Raw genomic sequence first — 14,949 nt, 5'->3', positions numbered from 1 at the left:
CATTGTACTCTTAGGTATATACCTTGAAGAAATAGATACATATGTTCACTAAAAGGACGTACAGGATATTCATAAAACATTGTTCATGATAGTGCCAAGCTAGAATCTACTCAAATGCCCATCTACAGTGGAATAGAGATGGAATTTGTAGTACATGCATATAATGGGATATAAAACATTAGTAAGGAGGAACAAACTATTGCCATATACACAAAATGGATGAATTTCAACAACATAAAGTTGAATAAAAAGGCAAGACATAAGAGAATACATACTGCATCATTCCATTTTTTAAATTTTAAAAAATAGTTAATACTAAAATTATGGTATGACTATGAAGTAGGATATTATGCAGCTATTAAAACATTTGAAGACATTGGAAAATGCTTATAATTTAAAATAAGACAGTAATATTTAAAACTGTATGTATAATATATGACTCCCATTCTGGAAAAAAATATATGCATAAGTTCCTATGAAAAGTGTCAGTCGGGGTCTCAATACAAAACATATGATACATTCAAATTAGGATAATTACAGGAGGTTTTATCTTAAAAGGGTGGGCAGGGTACAGGAGAACCACAAGGGTAGTGCAGCCATAGAGCTGTTACTACCCCTAGACTCAAAGAGATACGAAGAGGAGTAGTTCCCAAAACCCAGGAGAGAGTTGCCTGGAGAGGAGGGGAGCAGTGGCCTTTGGCTGAGGGACACAGCCTGGCCCTGGTGAATACAAAGGGAAGAAGGAAGGGGAATAGTCTAACTCAGTCTCCTCCCTCCACCCAGTCTCCCGCTGGGGCTCCCTGTTACCCAGACCCAATAAGAAGCCAGAGACATCGCTGCTGTGGTCCATACAGGTCAACCCACAAGACAGAGAGCTGGGTGCACAAGTGTGGGGTGTGGACGTGGCACACTGAACACACGAGCCACATGCCACATACCAGACTGATTCTTTTGATTACCTAAGAGATGATTCATTTTCTCCTTTATATACCTTTGTATTGTTTTACTGTTGCAATAATATAAGCAATTTTTTTTTAATTCTGGGAAAAAATGTGTGTCAGAGTATGTGTGTGTGAAGGGATGTGTGCCTGTGAGGGTATGTATGTGAAGTATGTGAATGAGTGAGTGTGTGTGTGTGAAAGTGAGAGAGCAAGAGTGAGCGAGCGAGAGAGAGGTGGGAATGCGGTGTGTGAGAAGAGAGTGTGCATGTCAGCGTGTATTGCGTACGTAAAGGTGTACAGGTAATGTGAGATGGCATATTTGTGTGTGTGCGTGTGTCTGTGGGGTGTGTATATTAATGAGTACATGTGTGTATGAGATGTGGGAGTGAGGTGTGTATGAGTTTGTGAAAGCATATGTGAGAGTGTACAAGTGGATCAGAGACCATATGCGTGTGAGAGGGTTGCATGTAAATAAGTGTGTATGAGAGAGGTGGGAGTGGGGTATGTGGGAGGACCCCTGTTTGTGACAGGGTGCATGTGAGGATGCATGTGGATGTGAGACTGTGAGCGTGTAAAGGGTAGGTATGTGTTCAAGGGTGTGTTTGTGAGAGGTGTGTGGGAGGGGATGTGTGTGTTTGCATGAGTGAGAGTCCTTATGGGGGTGCAAGGACATGGTGGGGTGTGAGGAAATGCGAGTGAGTGAGTAAGGAGGAGATGAATGAGTGAGGCGGTATGTGTGAGGGGATTTACATGTATCTGTGTGTGTGTGCATGTGAGCACATAGGTGAGTGTGTTTATATACACCTGTATACACAGAAATAGAAACATTTCCTTCCAGGAAAAAAAAGCAAAACTGGAAGAAAATACGCCAAAATGTTCATAATAGTAACCTCTAGTTTTGGAATAAGATGCGAATTTTATTTTCTTTACTTTTTTCTTATTTTGTAGTCAGAACAATGAACATTTCAGTGTTTTCTTCGTTCCAAGAACACATGAAAAATATTGTACCTTTCTGGAAACATGTAAAAATAATACAAATCTTGACTAACAAAATGTTTCTTAATAGGAATGTAGTTGAAAATTGGAATCCTCTTTTTCAATATATAACCAAACAGATATCTAAGTCCCTGGTTAATTTGTAGAAGGAAATCTTGTCTTTTCATTTCAAAACCATATAAATGTTTAATTTTCCATGTGACGTCATTAATTTTCAGGAATTCAATAATATAACTAATAATATAATAATATAATATAAACTAATCACTACTGATGTTTGCAGGCCAAGGCCCTGATGGTTGCATTAATGAATCTGTAACACCAATGTAATCCCCCACTCGTATCACACTGACTCAGGCAGCGAAGGTGCTCTAGGTTTTCCAAGGTCTCAAAGCTTATACGCTAGACATTAACAGGATTATCAATGATGGAGGGGCTTTGGGAATTATTATTTTTTTCTTTTAGTTTTGTGTTTTTTTACAGGTGGGTTTTTTTTTAATGATGCACATAGAGGGCTTAAGTAATAAGGTTTCTGTCAAACTGATTCGAAAGCAGGTTGTTTTTTCTAAGATGCTGAAAAAGGCCCTGAATACTTTCACTGATGCTTCATTTTCTCTGCACTGCCTCATTTCACATGAGATTTTCCCTATTCCAAGCTACATTTTTAATAAAATAAAAGTTTGTGGCAGTAAATGGATGAAATGTTATTCTTATTTTAATTTATTTCAAGCTGGTCTATTTTCTTAAAGTGATTTGCTGTCTTCAGCATCAGGGCTCTGCAGCCCAATTTATTTTGCATTGTTACCTGTGGGCTCCATGGTATGTGCACAATGTGAATTATTTTCTTGGAATCCTGTGTAACTAGTTTCCTTTTATGTAGATAACAATTTAAAAAGGGATTCTGTATATCATATCTTTCCTTTCTACTTAGAAAGCAACCTCACCTATTAAAACGTAAACAGAGCAAACTCGATTACAAATGCTATTAGGTTTGGCTGAACTCAAGACAATTATGCTTGCAGAACATATGTCTCTGAACCATGAAGGATGCTCAAACCCAGGATTGCTTTTTATTGTCTGATTAGCGCTTCTCCACTTGTCTCAACAGCACATTGATCAAAAAGATTCATTTCAAACAACATTACTTGGAAACTGCCAGTAAATTGTTGACAGAAACCATCTTAAAACCAACTCTGACCCTTTTCTAGGGCAAAAGAAAGAACACGCTGGCATTACTCTGCCATTTCAAACCACTGCTGTGGTTCGGTGAACACTTTATGTTCCCACTTGAATTTGAGCTCTTCTGAAAGATCACTCCTGCCGATCTTGCGGAGATGGCGAGCCAGAAGGCGAAGTTTATCAGTGGAATTTGGGAGTGATTTTTTCCAGAAGCAAAGGAGTGCATGGATCTGTTCTGTGAGATCATCAGGGTTCTTCAGTTTGATGAGCTGAATGGTGCTGCGGCGAAGAGGGAGGGATGTGGAGAGACACATAGCATCTTCTTCCGAAAGCTCGTCTGCCAGCCAGTAGAGCAAGTTATCCCACAGGGTTTCTGTCAGGCACACGTGGACACTCAGCGTTAGGACTCTTTCTTGGAGGATGTGCGCATCTCACCCTCCACACCTGTTCACAGGGAATCTAAGTGCTCTCTGGTTTGGCCTCGGAGCAGTAGAAAGATTTGGGACCACCCAGGTGTACAATTAAGAGCCTTTGACTCCTGACCACTTCTAGGACCTTCTGAGGGAACCACCTATTGCAGAGGGTTAGAAATGCTTCTCAAATTTTAACTTTCCATGGAGGGCTTGTTAACGTGGTTTTTAGGCGCCACTCCGGATAGTCTAGTTAAGTAGGACTAAAGTGGGGGCAAAACTTGACTTTTTTTTTTTTTTTTTTGGTGAGGAAGATCAGCCCTGTGCTAACATCCATGCCCATCCTCCTCTTTTTTGCTGAGGAAGACTGGCCCTGGGCTAACATCTGTGCCCATCTTCCTCCACTTTATATGGGATGCCTCCACAGCACGGCCTGACAAACAGTGCATTGGTGCGCGCCCGGGATCCGAACCCGGGCCGTCAGCAGCGGAGCGCGCACACTTAACCACTACATCATGGGGCTGGCCCAAAACTTGACATTTTTAACAAGCTCCTAGATGATGCTGATGCTGGGGTCCCCAATCATACTTTGAGTAGTACTATGTTAAAGGATATTTTTAGGTTCAAAAAATACTTTTCTTACGTAGTACTAATCTGATGCATAAATTATACCAGTAGCTAGGAAATCCTCACACACACACACTCAACTACCCACACACACAAATTCGCCAAGATCCACTACCCAAAGAGCAGTTCTGTGGAAGGTCCTTTACCCCTATGTTTCCCCTGGCTTCCGGACTATTTAGAACCACAAACATCTTCTCTGAATATATCCTGTATGTTCAGCATGCCCCTTCCCTTACCCTGTGACTCGTCTACCACCTGAACTCACGATTCCATTTTTCTGTTGTTGTTTGGTGGTTATGTTTTCATGTGTAACTCAGATCCATCACTCTCAGTAAAACCCCTAAGCCCTACTATCTCTCTCTTTCCATACACCAGCCGGAGCCTGCATCACAGTCACTTTCTCCCATTCTCATGCTAACCCCTGCACCAGTTTCCCTGGTCTGCTGTGAACAAAGAATTCTATGTCTGCCACGTTTTACTCAACTATTCCTTCCAGCTACCTATTCACACAAATTGCACCTGATTTAATGGAGCCAACACATCCTTGTTCTCCATCACCCCTTTCAAGCCAACATCCTGCTTCCATCATGCAGTGTGTTCATTTTAATGTCCACGCTACATGGGAAGGCCTTCTTCTCCCCACCCACATCATCTATCTCCTGCCATCAGCAGGCAGCAGCATCAGCAATGCTGTTGTTAATCAGTCACACCACTGGCTACAGGGTTCCTTAATCTTGTCAACATCAATGACCTGGGCCATGACTCCATATTAGAAACTGACTTTCATGGCCAATCCTCATGTTTCATCATCAGCCAGAACTATTCCACCTCCATGGTCTCAGCTTCTCAATATTACTGCTGACCACCACCTCCTAAACTTTCACAGCGTCTACTCCTTTGCTCCTGCTTAATATGCTTCTTGCCTCCATCACTAATACAGCGATTCCTTTGATGCCCCCTGTCATTCTGTCATCTCTACTGGATCTCACATACCTCTGTACCCATACCGCCCCTAATGATCAGCTATGTACATCAATGATGATCTTGCAGCCACCTTAAAATCGGTTGTCCTCTGTAGCTTTCATTGTTCTCAATTTGTCCATTACCAATCCTGCTTTACTCACACTGCACTCAACTGCTGGAATGCCCAGGGTTATGAAACCATGCTGAATGTGATCAACGCACTCGCTTTTTACACCATTTAAGCCCTTAGCGGCTTACAAATCCAGTAAAAAGTCTTTTTCCTGAATTCAATTTAAAATTTTTCACAGCAGAACCCCAAAAGTTTTCTACCTCACTCTCATTCTGTTTCGCTCAGCCAGTGTCTATTTCTCCTACTTTACCGGAAGCCATTTGACCTGAGTCCTCATAACCTTGTTTTCATTTCAAAATCACTTTTTTACAAAATCTCACTCCTCCATGTTTGCCAGATTCCATCCCCCACAGCGTTTTTCATCAAGTAATTTCCTGCCCACCTGTTTCTTAATCTCCTCCTCACCACAGGTTCTTTCCATGCTCCTTACAAACACTCTCAAGCCTCCTCTTTGCTTCTGCTACTCTTTCAAGTTACTGGGTTATCTCTTCCTTCCCTTTACCGTAAAATCTTTCCATACCTAATGTAAACTTGATGCCTCGAGTTTGTCACTGTCAACTCACTCCTTAAACCCTTGTTTAGGGGTTCTGTGCCCTCCTTTAGAACTCTGCTGCAGCCTTTCTTTCCAATCTTCCTAGAGCCCTCCTAACTACTACTTACAGCAGCTGATTCTCAGTCTGCCTCTTCTCTGGCTTCTACAGAGCATTTTATTCCTTCCCTTGGGTTCCATAGGTGGCCCTGGTTCTCCTCTTCCTTCTCTTTCCCCTTTGCCTGCTCTCTGCCTCCTGATACTGTTGAATTACTGCTTCCTATCTCAGCCTTCTATTTCTGTCCTCTCCTGTCAATGAATTCATCAACTCTTACTGCCTTAACCATCTCCTCTATGTGAAATATCCCACATATACTATGTCTTCATCTTTGGATTTGTTTTTCTAAATCCTAATACAGCATTTGCAATATTCTTTTCCTAATTATCTTTACCATTGTATACCACAGCCGATTCAAACTCCATATTTCTAAAATCAAAATGTACTTTGGCTTTTCCATCTCTCCACCTGATCGTTCACTCTATTCACTTTCTTAATGACTGTGACCACTCAGCTGAGTAAGCTAAAGCATGTAATATTATTCAAATTTCTCAAAGCCTATTTCTTAATCCCCTGAACCCAAGTCCTATTGGTCCTAACTCTAAACATATCTCAGACACTTCTCCCACTTTCCAGCCTTACTGACTCAATCTTAATCACTTAATCACTTCTGGAGTATTGCAGAAACGAGGGTTCTAACTCACATCCCTGCTCTCAGATTTGACTGAATTTTGTCTTCCACACAACTAATAGAGGGAAGTTTTCAAAGTTCATCTGATCTTATACACTCCTTGTTAATAAATCTCTCACAAGCGCCTCCCATTGTCTAAACTTCTTAACTCAGCATTTAAAACTTTTCATAGTTGTATTCTCCTCTAACCTCATCTACCATCCTCCTTCCTGCAGCAGCTCAGATGTCATTGGTCATGCAAGACCACACTGTGTTACAACCTAGGACTTCCTGGTACACGTAGGAAAGATCATACCCTGTGCTCTCTGGTGGGTGTTGACAGTGGTAGTGAGGTTGCTTTTATTTGAACATCAAATTCTTCAAAAGTTAACAACATTATTAATCTTGCTGGGCTTTCATCTACTGCTGTTATTGTTTAGGGTTTTTTTTTTTTTTTCTGGTTTTTGGGGTTATGGCTTTGGTGTTTTTTGTTTTGTTTTTGCTATATCACCTGCTCTCTTTTTGAAAACAGTTTTATTGCCTCTGAGAGGGTGTATAACACCAAGGTTGATTCCCATCCTACTCACTTCTAATGTAAGTGAGTAAAGCCTGCACATTTTCTGTACAAATCCATAAAGGTAACCCCTGAGTGGAATGCTATGCCATTAGCAGTGGGCCTGACACAGTAGTCAAAACACACTCACTGATGCCTTCTGAAGACCAATAAACTATCACAGTATAACTATTAACATCACAAAAAGAATTATTTCAAGGCTAAAATAGAATAAAAGTATGAAATTCTGCCCTGAAATCTGCATCATTGCTCCGTAATTGAATTACGCATAACCACAATCAAATATTACAGGATTCCTTTGTGATTTCATACCAATATACCTGTATTTAAAATCTATTGCCTTCAGGGCCAGCCCCGGGGCTTAGCGGTTAAGTGCGCGCGCTCCGCTGCCGCTCCGCTGCTGGTGGCCCGGGTTCAGATCCCGGGCGCGCACTGACGCACCGCTTCTCCGGCCATGCTGAGGCCGCGTCCCACATACAGCAACTAGAAGGATGTGCAGCTATGACATACAACTATCTACTGGGGCTTTGGGGCAAAATAAATAAATAAAATTATATACAATCTATTGCCTTCAAATGTAGATTTGATGTGACCACAATTTAAGATTTATAATTTAATAGTCCATATTTCAGAACAAACTATAGTTGTCTATTTACTAAACTAAGGAATTACTAGTTATTTTAGTAAAATAATACCTAATAGGGTTCCTATTTCTTGTAGATTTTAACACAATTTTAATTACATCCATATTTGAGAATGATTTGGTCTATATGTGCACGACTTCCAAGGGAAAATTCATTCATTAGGCTGATAAACCTAAGGATTGCTTAATTGCAAAGTTCTCTATTCTTTTTTATTAAAGGATTCCCATAAAATAGAAAATATAAGAGGAAAAGAGCACCACTGTAATGAGGACACAGCACGTATTCCTTACCTAGAGGATCTGTAGAAATTCTTCTGGTACTCTGTGGGCGGTTGATCAATTTTTCATGCTATTGGAGGAAAGAGACAAAGAATAAGCAAAGAAATCATTAATTTGTGAACAAGCTACAAACGAAAATTCATCTGAACCTCACCCCTGTTTGAAAGAAGTACTGAATTGCATTTTGCATACTGCAAAATTAGATTGTGTATTTGGGCATGCATGCTCAGCAATTGCTTTCCTAAGATAAGGCAAAATATATTAACCCAAATCTTTCAACAAATTTAAATTTAAGAATACACATTTAAATATTATTAGAGCAGTCACATTAATTCTGAATAAATATTTTCCAAATAAAATTTAAAACTGCTAAAACCATTGAACACAGAGCAAGCTACCCCTATGCAGCAAATACAGGATTTTGTACAAGCCCTCATGGGGCAGGCACCTGCTTCAATAGCACAGGGCCTGGTACCTAATGGGTACTCAAACAATAGTTCCTGTGAATAAATGAGCAAATCGATGTGCATCCATGATGCTAAAAACAATCGAGTCTTTGAGCAGATATTATTCTGAAACCAATGTTTTATCAAGAAGTCATCAAATATATAGTCATTACTTTTCAATGCTTTCTGCAGAACAGTTGGTTCTTGGTTAATATGGGATCATGGAAACAGCACAGGAGATAAAGTAAAAACGTCTGGGTTTGGAAACCTGTGCAGTGCTCTGGACAATTTATTTAGTCTCCGGTCTGAAAAGCAATTTATTAAAAAAAAAAAAAAAAAATATGTTACAAAAACCTGCAAAAAAGTGTTCATAGCAGCTTTATTTGTAGCAGCTAAAAACTGGACTGGAAACAACTAAAATTTTCTGCAATAGGTGAATGGTTAAACAAACTACAGTACTTCCACAATATGGGATACTATTCGGGAATAAAAAGAACAAATGGTTGATATATGCAACAATTTACATGGACCTCAGGGTATTATGCTGCGTGAAAAATCCAGTCTCAAAAGGTCACGTACTCTATGACTCCATTGATATCACATTGTTGAAATTATAGAACTATAAAGATGTAGAACAGATTAGTGATTGCCCGGGTCAGGGATGGTGGGGGATGACCATAAAGGAGTGGCACAAGGGAGATCTTTCTGGGGATAGAATAGTTCTGTATCTTGAATGCAGTGGTTACACAAATCTACACATGTGATAGAATGGCATAGAACTATACACACACATTGCAGCAATGTCAACTGCCTGGTTTTGATACTGTAGTATAGTTATGGAAGATGTCACCACCGAGGAAAACTGGGTCAAGAATACACAGGACCTCTCTGTACTATATTTTGCAACTTCCTGTAAATCTATAATTATTTCAAAATAAATTTTTTTTAAAAAGCCTACTTCACAGCGATGATACAAGGATGATGTAAGTGCTCTATGCTAATGTACAGCTCACTGTCTGGTTCAGAATGAGCACTCAGTACAAGCTGATTAAATCTGAATATCATATTTTGTAGGGATTCTTGTTGTAAACATTACATAAACATGTACATAAAACTTCCATTAAGAAGTTTTAATGGGAGGAGATTAAGAAACAACATAAGAACAGCATAAATTCAAGTATATTAATACTGTAGCACTGCAAAATAAGTGCATAAAATTTTCAAGACGTCAACTATGTACTTAAACCTCTCAAAAAATATGAGAGAGAAATACCAATTTAAACAGTGCAGCAGATTCTATCTTTCCCATCAACAGGCACATGGCCTGGACTGAGCCTGGGACAAGGTTCACATTAGGATTTTTCCTTTCTTTGTATAAATAATTCCCAATCATTCTTTCTTCACAGATGTCTCATGGCATCTTGATGCACTGAGAGTGATTCTAGTGTTTAAATATATATATTTTTTCACACCCATGAAAATTCAAGCCAAGTCCTTCATCTGGTGCACAGCCACAGGAGCAGTGCACTGTGGAGGCGCGGGAAATTGCTGGCTCTTTCAGACTTCCAGGCGCTATGATGGTCTCCCACACGGCCTCTTCATCAAGGATTTTCAATGCCCCCTTCCCTTTCTCTTCTTTTTTCTTTTTTTGTATGATTTTTGTCTGTGCACTATTTTTGCCTTGCACACTACCTTTTAAATTTCAATGGCGCTCAGGGTCAGCTCCAAGCCAAACAGGGAAGCCTCTGCTTATCCTATGTATGTCCCCTCCCACAGATTCCCAGTGTCTACATGTGGCTCTCTGGATGCCTTCATTGGCAGGACTGGATCTAATTTTTCCCTACTTTCCTCTCTTTCCTTCTTTCAATCAAAAAGTCCTATTCTGTTGCATCTTCTCAGGTTCTACTATGTGTTGAAGGAAGGTTCATTATTCCTCTCAAGTAACCTGTTTTTAGGTTAATATTGTATCTTTTATTTTGCTGAATACAATCTCTTAAATGTCACTTGAACACATCACTGCTCAGGAAGCTTGTTTGGCAGATCCAAACCTGGCTCTCAAGCTTTCTGTAAACTGTCTCCCAACACACATTCACCTTGTAAAAGGAGGTACTGGAGCTTATGTACAGTTTTCCCTTCACTCTAAGCCTCCCAAGGGCATCAGTATAAAAGTATAAATAATTTGGATATGTACAGATGTGTCTTATTCACGCCGCTAAGCACAACACAGGTCTCAATGACTTGAAAGTGGTTAAAAAAATTGGAACCAAAGACAGCGACGTACACCCAAAAGGGGTATTATGTCTTGAGTTTTAGAAGCCTCTGTAGGTATGACTCCTTCAGTTACTGATTATTCTTTCCATGCTGCCTAAATAAAACCCTGTTATTGAATTCTTAAAACTCAGCAAACCGTTTTTCAGTTGAGTTCATGCATGTTCCAGCTTGATCTTTTGTGTGCAACCCAGAAAACTGGACTTGGGCACATCCATTATATTACCTGACATTATTTGCCACGGCACCTCCAAAAATTTCCCTTTGTTGCGTCTTTTCATCACTCCAAGAACCAGCCATGATCTTGGATCTACTTGTTAAACTGTAATCTCTTTGAGAACCAATAATGTAATTTGTTCCTACATTAATTCTTCACAAGGCTTGACATGCATTTTACACATACGGTAGTAAAAACTGTTTATTTCATGTGATGATATCTTTTCTTGACTTCAATGATCTCCTTCAAATCCTACCATATTTTCATGGCACTGGTCAAATTCCACCCCTTTTATCAACTACTCTAGTCCCTGGTTTCTTATTTGGGAATTTATACACTACCATTCAATTTATCTTCTACCTTAATATTGTATTGTTATTAATGCCCTTCGTATATGCCTATTTTCCCTCCCCAATTAGGCTTTCAGTACTTGATTGTATCCTTTTTTTTCCAAGCAAATTAATACCTTTATTAACATGGTAATTTTTTCCCCTCATAGTAGGGTTTTTTTGACCTCAAATACTTATCAATTCTGCTACTCAAATGAATTTATAGCTGGACAACTTATGAACCTTGAAGATACCTATTCCCTGTCCAGTTTATGATCCAATGTAGACAGTCCTCACATTCCTTTCTCAGCCCCTCAATGGCCTTTGAAAATATCTCTTTTATTTTACACCCAAAATCCTCTGAAATGCATCAGGGTATTACACCAACTTATACAGAACACCAAGATCTCATCTGTCATTCTAGGTTCCATGTCAAATAAAGCTGAGTTAGGTTGTCCATAGAAACTGAGCAGACAGATTACTTCAGATAGTGTCCCACATAAAATTTAAATCTTGAACAAAATACATCTCTCCTCCTTTGGTCTCACACAGAAATTAAAGTCCCAAATACAGACAATACCATCCTCCACTCCTTCTTCTGATTCATCAGTCCTAGTCAAGTCAGGCCCATCATGTTCCCAGTGGAAGTTTGGTCCCTTGTTCAGCTACTTTAGCAGTTGCTGCATGGAGTCATCTTCTAGAAGTAATGCAGCTCTTTCAGCACCTCCAGAGCTGGAGAACTCCAACTCCGAGTCTCATGTGTCACACACAGACCCAAAGCTCCAGGGAACTATCTGGTCACACAAGAAAGAGCAAAGCAACTCAATTATAGAAATAACCAAAACCCAGGAACAAACACGACTGATGCAAGAGCTTACAATCTAGGCCTTAATTCTCATATGTGAGAGCATTTTCTAAATAAAAGTGACTTCCCCAAACAAAAACATTTAACAGTCACAACTCATATTGAGGTCATCAACCACAGACCATAGCAGAAACATAGCGTATATGAGGACAGCATGTAGACAGAGAAAACAGAAGGTTCTCTAGTTTCATCTTCTGCAGAGTGTCAGCCAATCTCCATCAGTTGACCAGAATCCTTTGGCTGTAAATTGCCAACCCTCCTTCAAGACAATTGCTTTTCTCTATCCAACGGACTAGGTAGACCAACCTAGTCTGCCACCTTTGCAATCTCCTCGGCCTTCTCCTCGGCCTTCTCACTCTTTTTGGTCACTCTGCCCTCGACTCCATTTTTTGCATTCTAAATATGATTCAGAGGACTTTCCTCCAAGGCTTCCACCTGCGTTTTTATTTGGATGAGGATAAATTCCATTTCCTACAACTTGCTCCTGTTCCACATATATGCTTTCCTGTGCACTTGAGCTCAAGACACAATATTCTCCCGCATCTCACTGATGACTGCAATCGGGAACTGCTAGAAATCTTCCTCAGGCTCTAGCACTTCCATTTCCTCTGGTTCTTCCAGCTTGACGATGTCCAAGGGCTGCATTTTTCCTGCTATTCCAGAACCACAGTATGGACGTGAGCAGGGAAGCTACAGACAAAAGCAGAAGCTGAGACCCAGCCATCAGCCAGAGCTCAGTGTATTGCGGCCTCTTTCACAATACAGCTGTGCCTCTGTTGAGATAACTTTCTAGGCCCAAGATGGATTCTCTCCTGCCTGGGTTGCCATGTCAGCAAACTGAAACTTAGATAACTTTCACAAATGCAGCATATCCAGTCAGCCAATCCCCAAACGCCAGGCCAACTCTGGGCTTTCTCACCCCAAACAAGGTTGACTCTGTGGCCTCAGCCAATCAAATATTTTCTATTTGTCTGTTCCTTCTTCTTTATTCATCTTATAAAAGCTTCTTGCCTTCTGCCCCATTTTGCAGTTCTTTGAAAGGAGGCTGTTCACTTCATGAAGTTTTAAATAAAATTTGTTTTTATTACCTATTGTCTTTTTTAATAGTTTTTAACACCTCTTTACGAACACACTGCTGGTAGAACCTATTGTATCCTTTTCTGTCTTCTTTTATATCAGTACTTATATTTACCATGTGGTTGCCACACCATACCCTCAATAAATACTTGAGAGCCATTGGGACCCTCCCTGGATAATCATGAGGACTCTTATCACCACAGATTTAGGGTCTGCAGCTTTAGCTGGGCACCAGGCTGCTCAGCAGTATTTTTATGTATCCCTGAAGATTTCTTCCACCATTCTGTACAGAAGATATTTCAGATCTTTACCACTCTTTGCAAGACCTCTACCTCACCCCTGCCCACCACTCTTTCAGCAAGGGGTTTTATCTTCTACTCACTGAGAAAATAAAGCAGTAGTTCTCAAACCTTAGTGTTCATGAAAATGAATCCTGAGAAAAAGGCAAAAAAGTAAGCTCACATTTTGATTCAGTTGGACTTAGATAAGGCCACATTTATAACAAGCAAACTGGGTAATACAGATACTGAAGTATGGTGGCTGCACTTAGAAAAACACTACCAAGTAGGACTTACACCAATTATCAACTTGCACCCCAAAGGTATCCCAATGAATGCATGGGAGAACAAAAGAAATATCTTTATCCAAAAAGTGATGAAGATTTCCAATATCATGTCAGGACCCAAGTGAACTTCTGATTGCTTCTTACATACCTAGTAATATAGAGATACAGTAATAATAATAATTTCTAATTCGTAGATTACCTCATTGGTGTCACACAGATGACCTAGCTCTGGTGCACACCTCCTCGTGCAGAATCTCTAGTTTCTGGCAAAGAAGTATTTTTGGCAGTCCCATGGGCTTTACTCTCTTGGTATCCACACCGTTCCATCAGGCACCCCACAACGCTCAGCCAGGCAACGCAGCCATCCACGATCCTTCTGAGGGCACACTTCCCCTTCCTGTGTCTGCCATGTAGTCTGTCACGTGCACCACCGTGCAGTGCGCCACGATGGTTTCTACCCATGCTGAACTTTTGCTCTTGAGCTACCACATGAGCACAGTTGTTCGACATCAGTGGTTACCACAGGTTTGTTCTGCTGCTGTCCCGTCACTGTTCTGCTGCATCCTGCCAGCAGTGATACCGTTCTGACCTGCTCCACATGGAGCTCATGCAGCTCTCTCCTACTCTTCTCCCAAGCAAAGCAATTCTCCATTAGTGGCCACCCTAAGCCCTCCTGGTACATAAGTTGTGTGGTAAAATGTGACACAATGAGGGAAGTGGCTCCCTACCCCTTGTGTTACGTGACATTAGAGTAATATTGACTGTGCCCTGATGTATCACAGAACTCAATGAAACAGGTCTTCTGTTTTTAAATTAAAAGTTTTCCTCTTAGGACACAGTCATGCATCCAAGGGGCTGAATTGAGAAACAGATTTCACTAATAACCATAGCACTCTATTCCAGACACCTGATGGCCTCTATGCTTTAAATATATATGTTGTATATTTAACATAGACTATTTAATATATATTTATATATATTTAATAAAATATATTTATATATTGAGTATATATAAATATGTGTATGTTTTTAGGCAGACCCACTCTGATGCCCCTGCAAATAGAATTCTGTTTTCATATCTCATATAGTTAGTTATTTCAGATCCAGCAGTGAACACAGGTTAATTTCTTACCCAAGAAAGCACCTCACCTTCCATGCAATTAATCTTCTGGACTGGTAGACC

At 40.2% G+C, this 14,949-nt stretch overlaps 1 protein-coding gene and 1 pseudogene across 1 annotated transcript in view; both read right to left on the bottom strand.

The window, feature by feature from the left end:
• Positions 1 to 445: 445 nt before the first annotated feature.
• The window catches only part of DTHD1 (death domain containing 1), a 68,029-nt gene continuing 53,525 nt past the window's right edge, over positions 446 to 14,949 (bottom strand). The window contains exons 9-10 of the mRNA XM_004418967.3: positions 8,012 to 8,069; positions 446 to 3,489 (exon numbers count right to left, since the gene is read on the bottom strand). Coding sequence (XP_004419024.2) covers positions 3,170 to 3,489; positions 8,012 to 8,069 — 378 coding nt within the window. The 3' untranslated portion in view covers positions 446 to 3,169. The remainder of the gene's footprint in view (positions 3,490 to 8,011; positions 8,070 to 14,949) is intronic.
• On the bottom strand, positions 12,343 to 12,769 carry LOC106801643 (MORF4 family-associated protein 1-like; annotated as a pseudogene).

Source organism: Ceratotherium simum, chromosome 8 (genome assembly GCF_057802395.1).
Source record: "Ceratotherium simum simum isolate JZ-2026a chromosome 8, ASM5780239v1, whole genome shotgun sequence".
Classification (NCBI taxonomy): Eukaryota; Metazoa; Chordata; class Mammalia; order Perissodactyla; family Rhinocerotidae; genus Ceratotherium; species Ceratotherium simum.
This window is presented reverse-complemented; position numbering and strand designations above follow the sequence as displayed.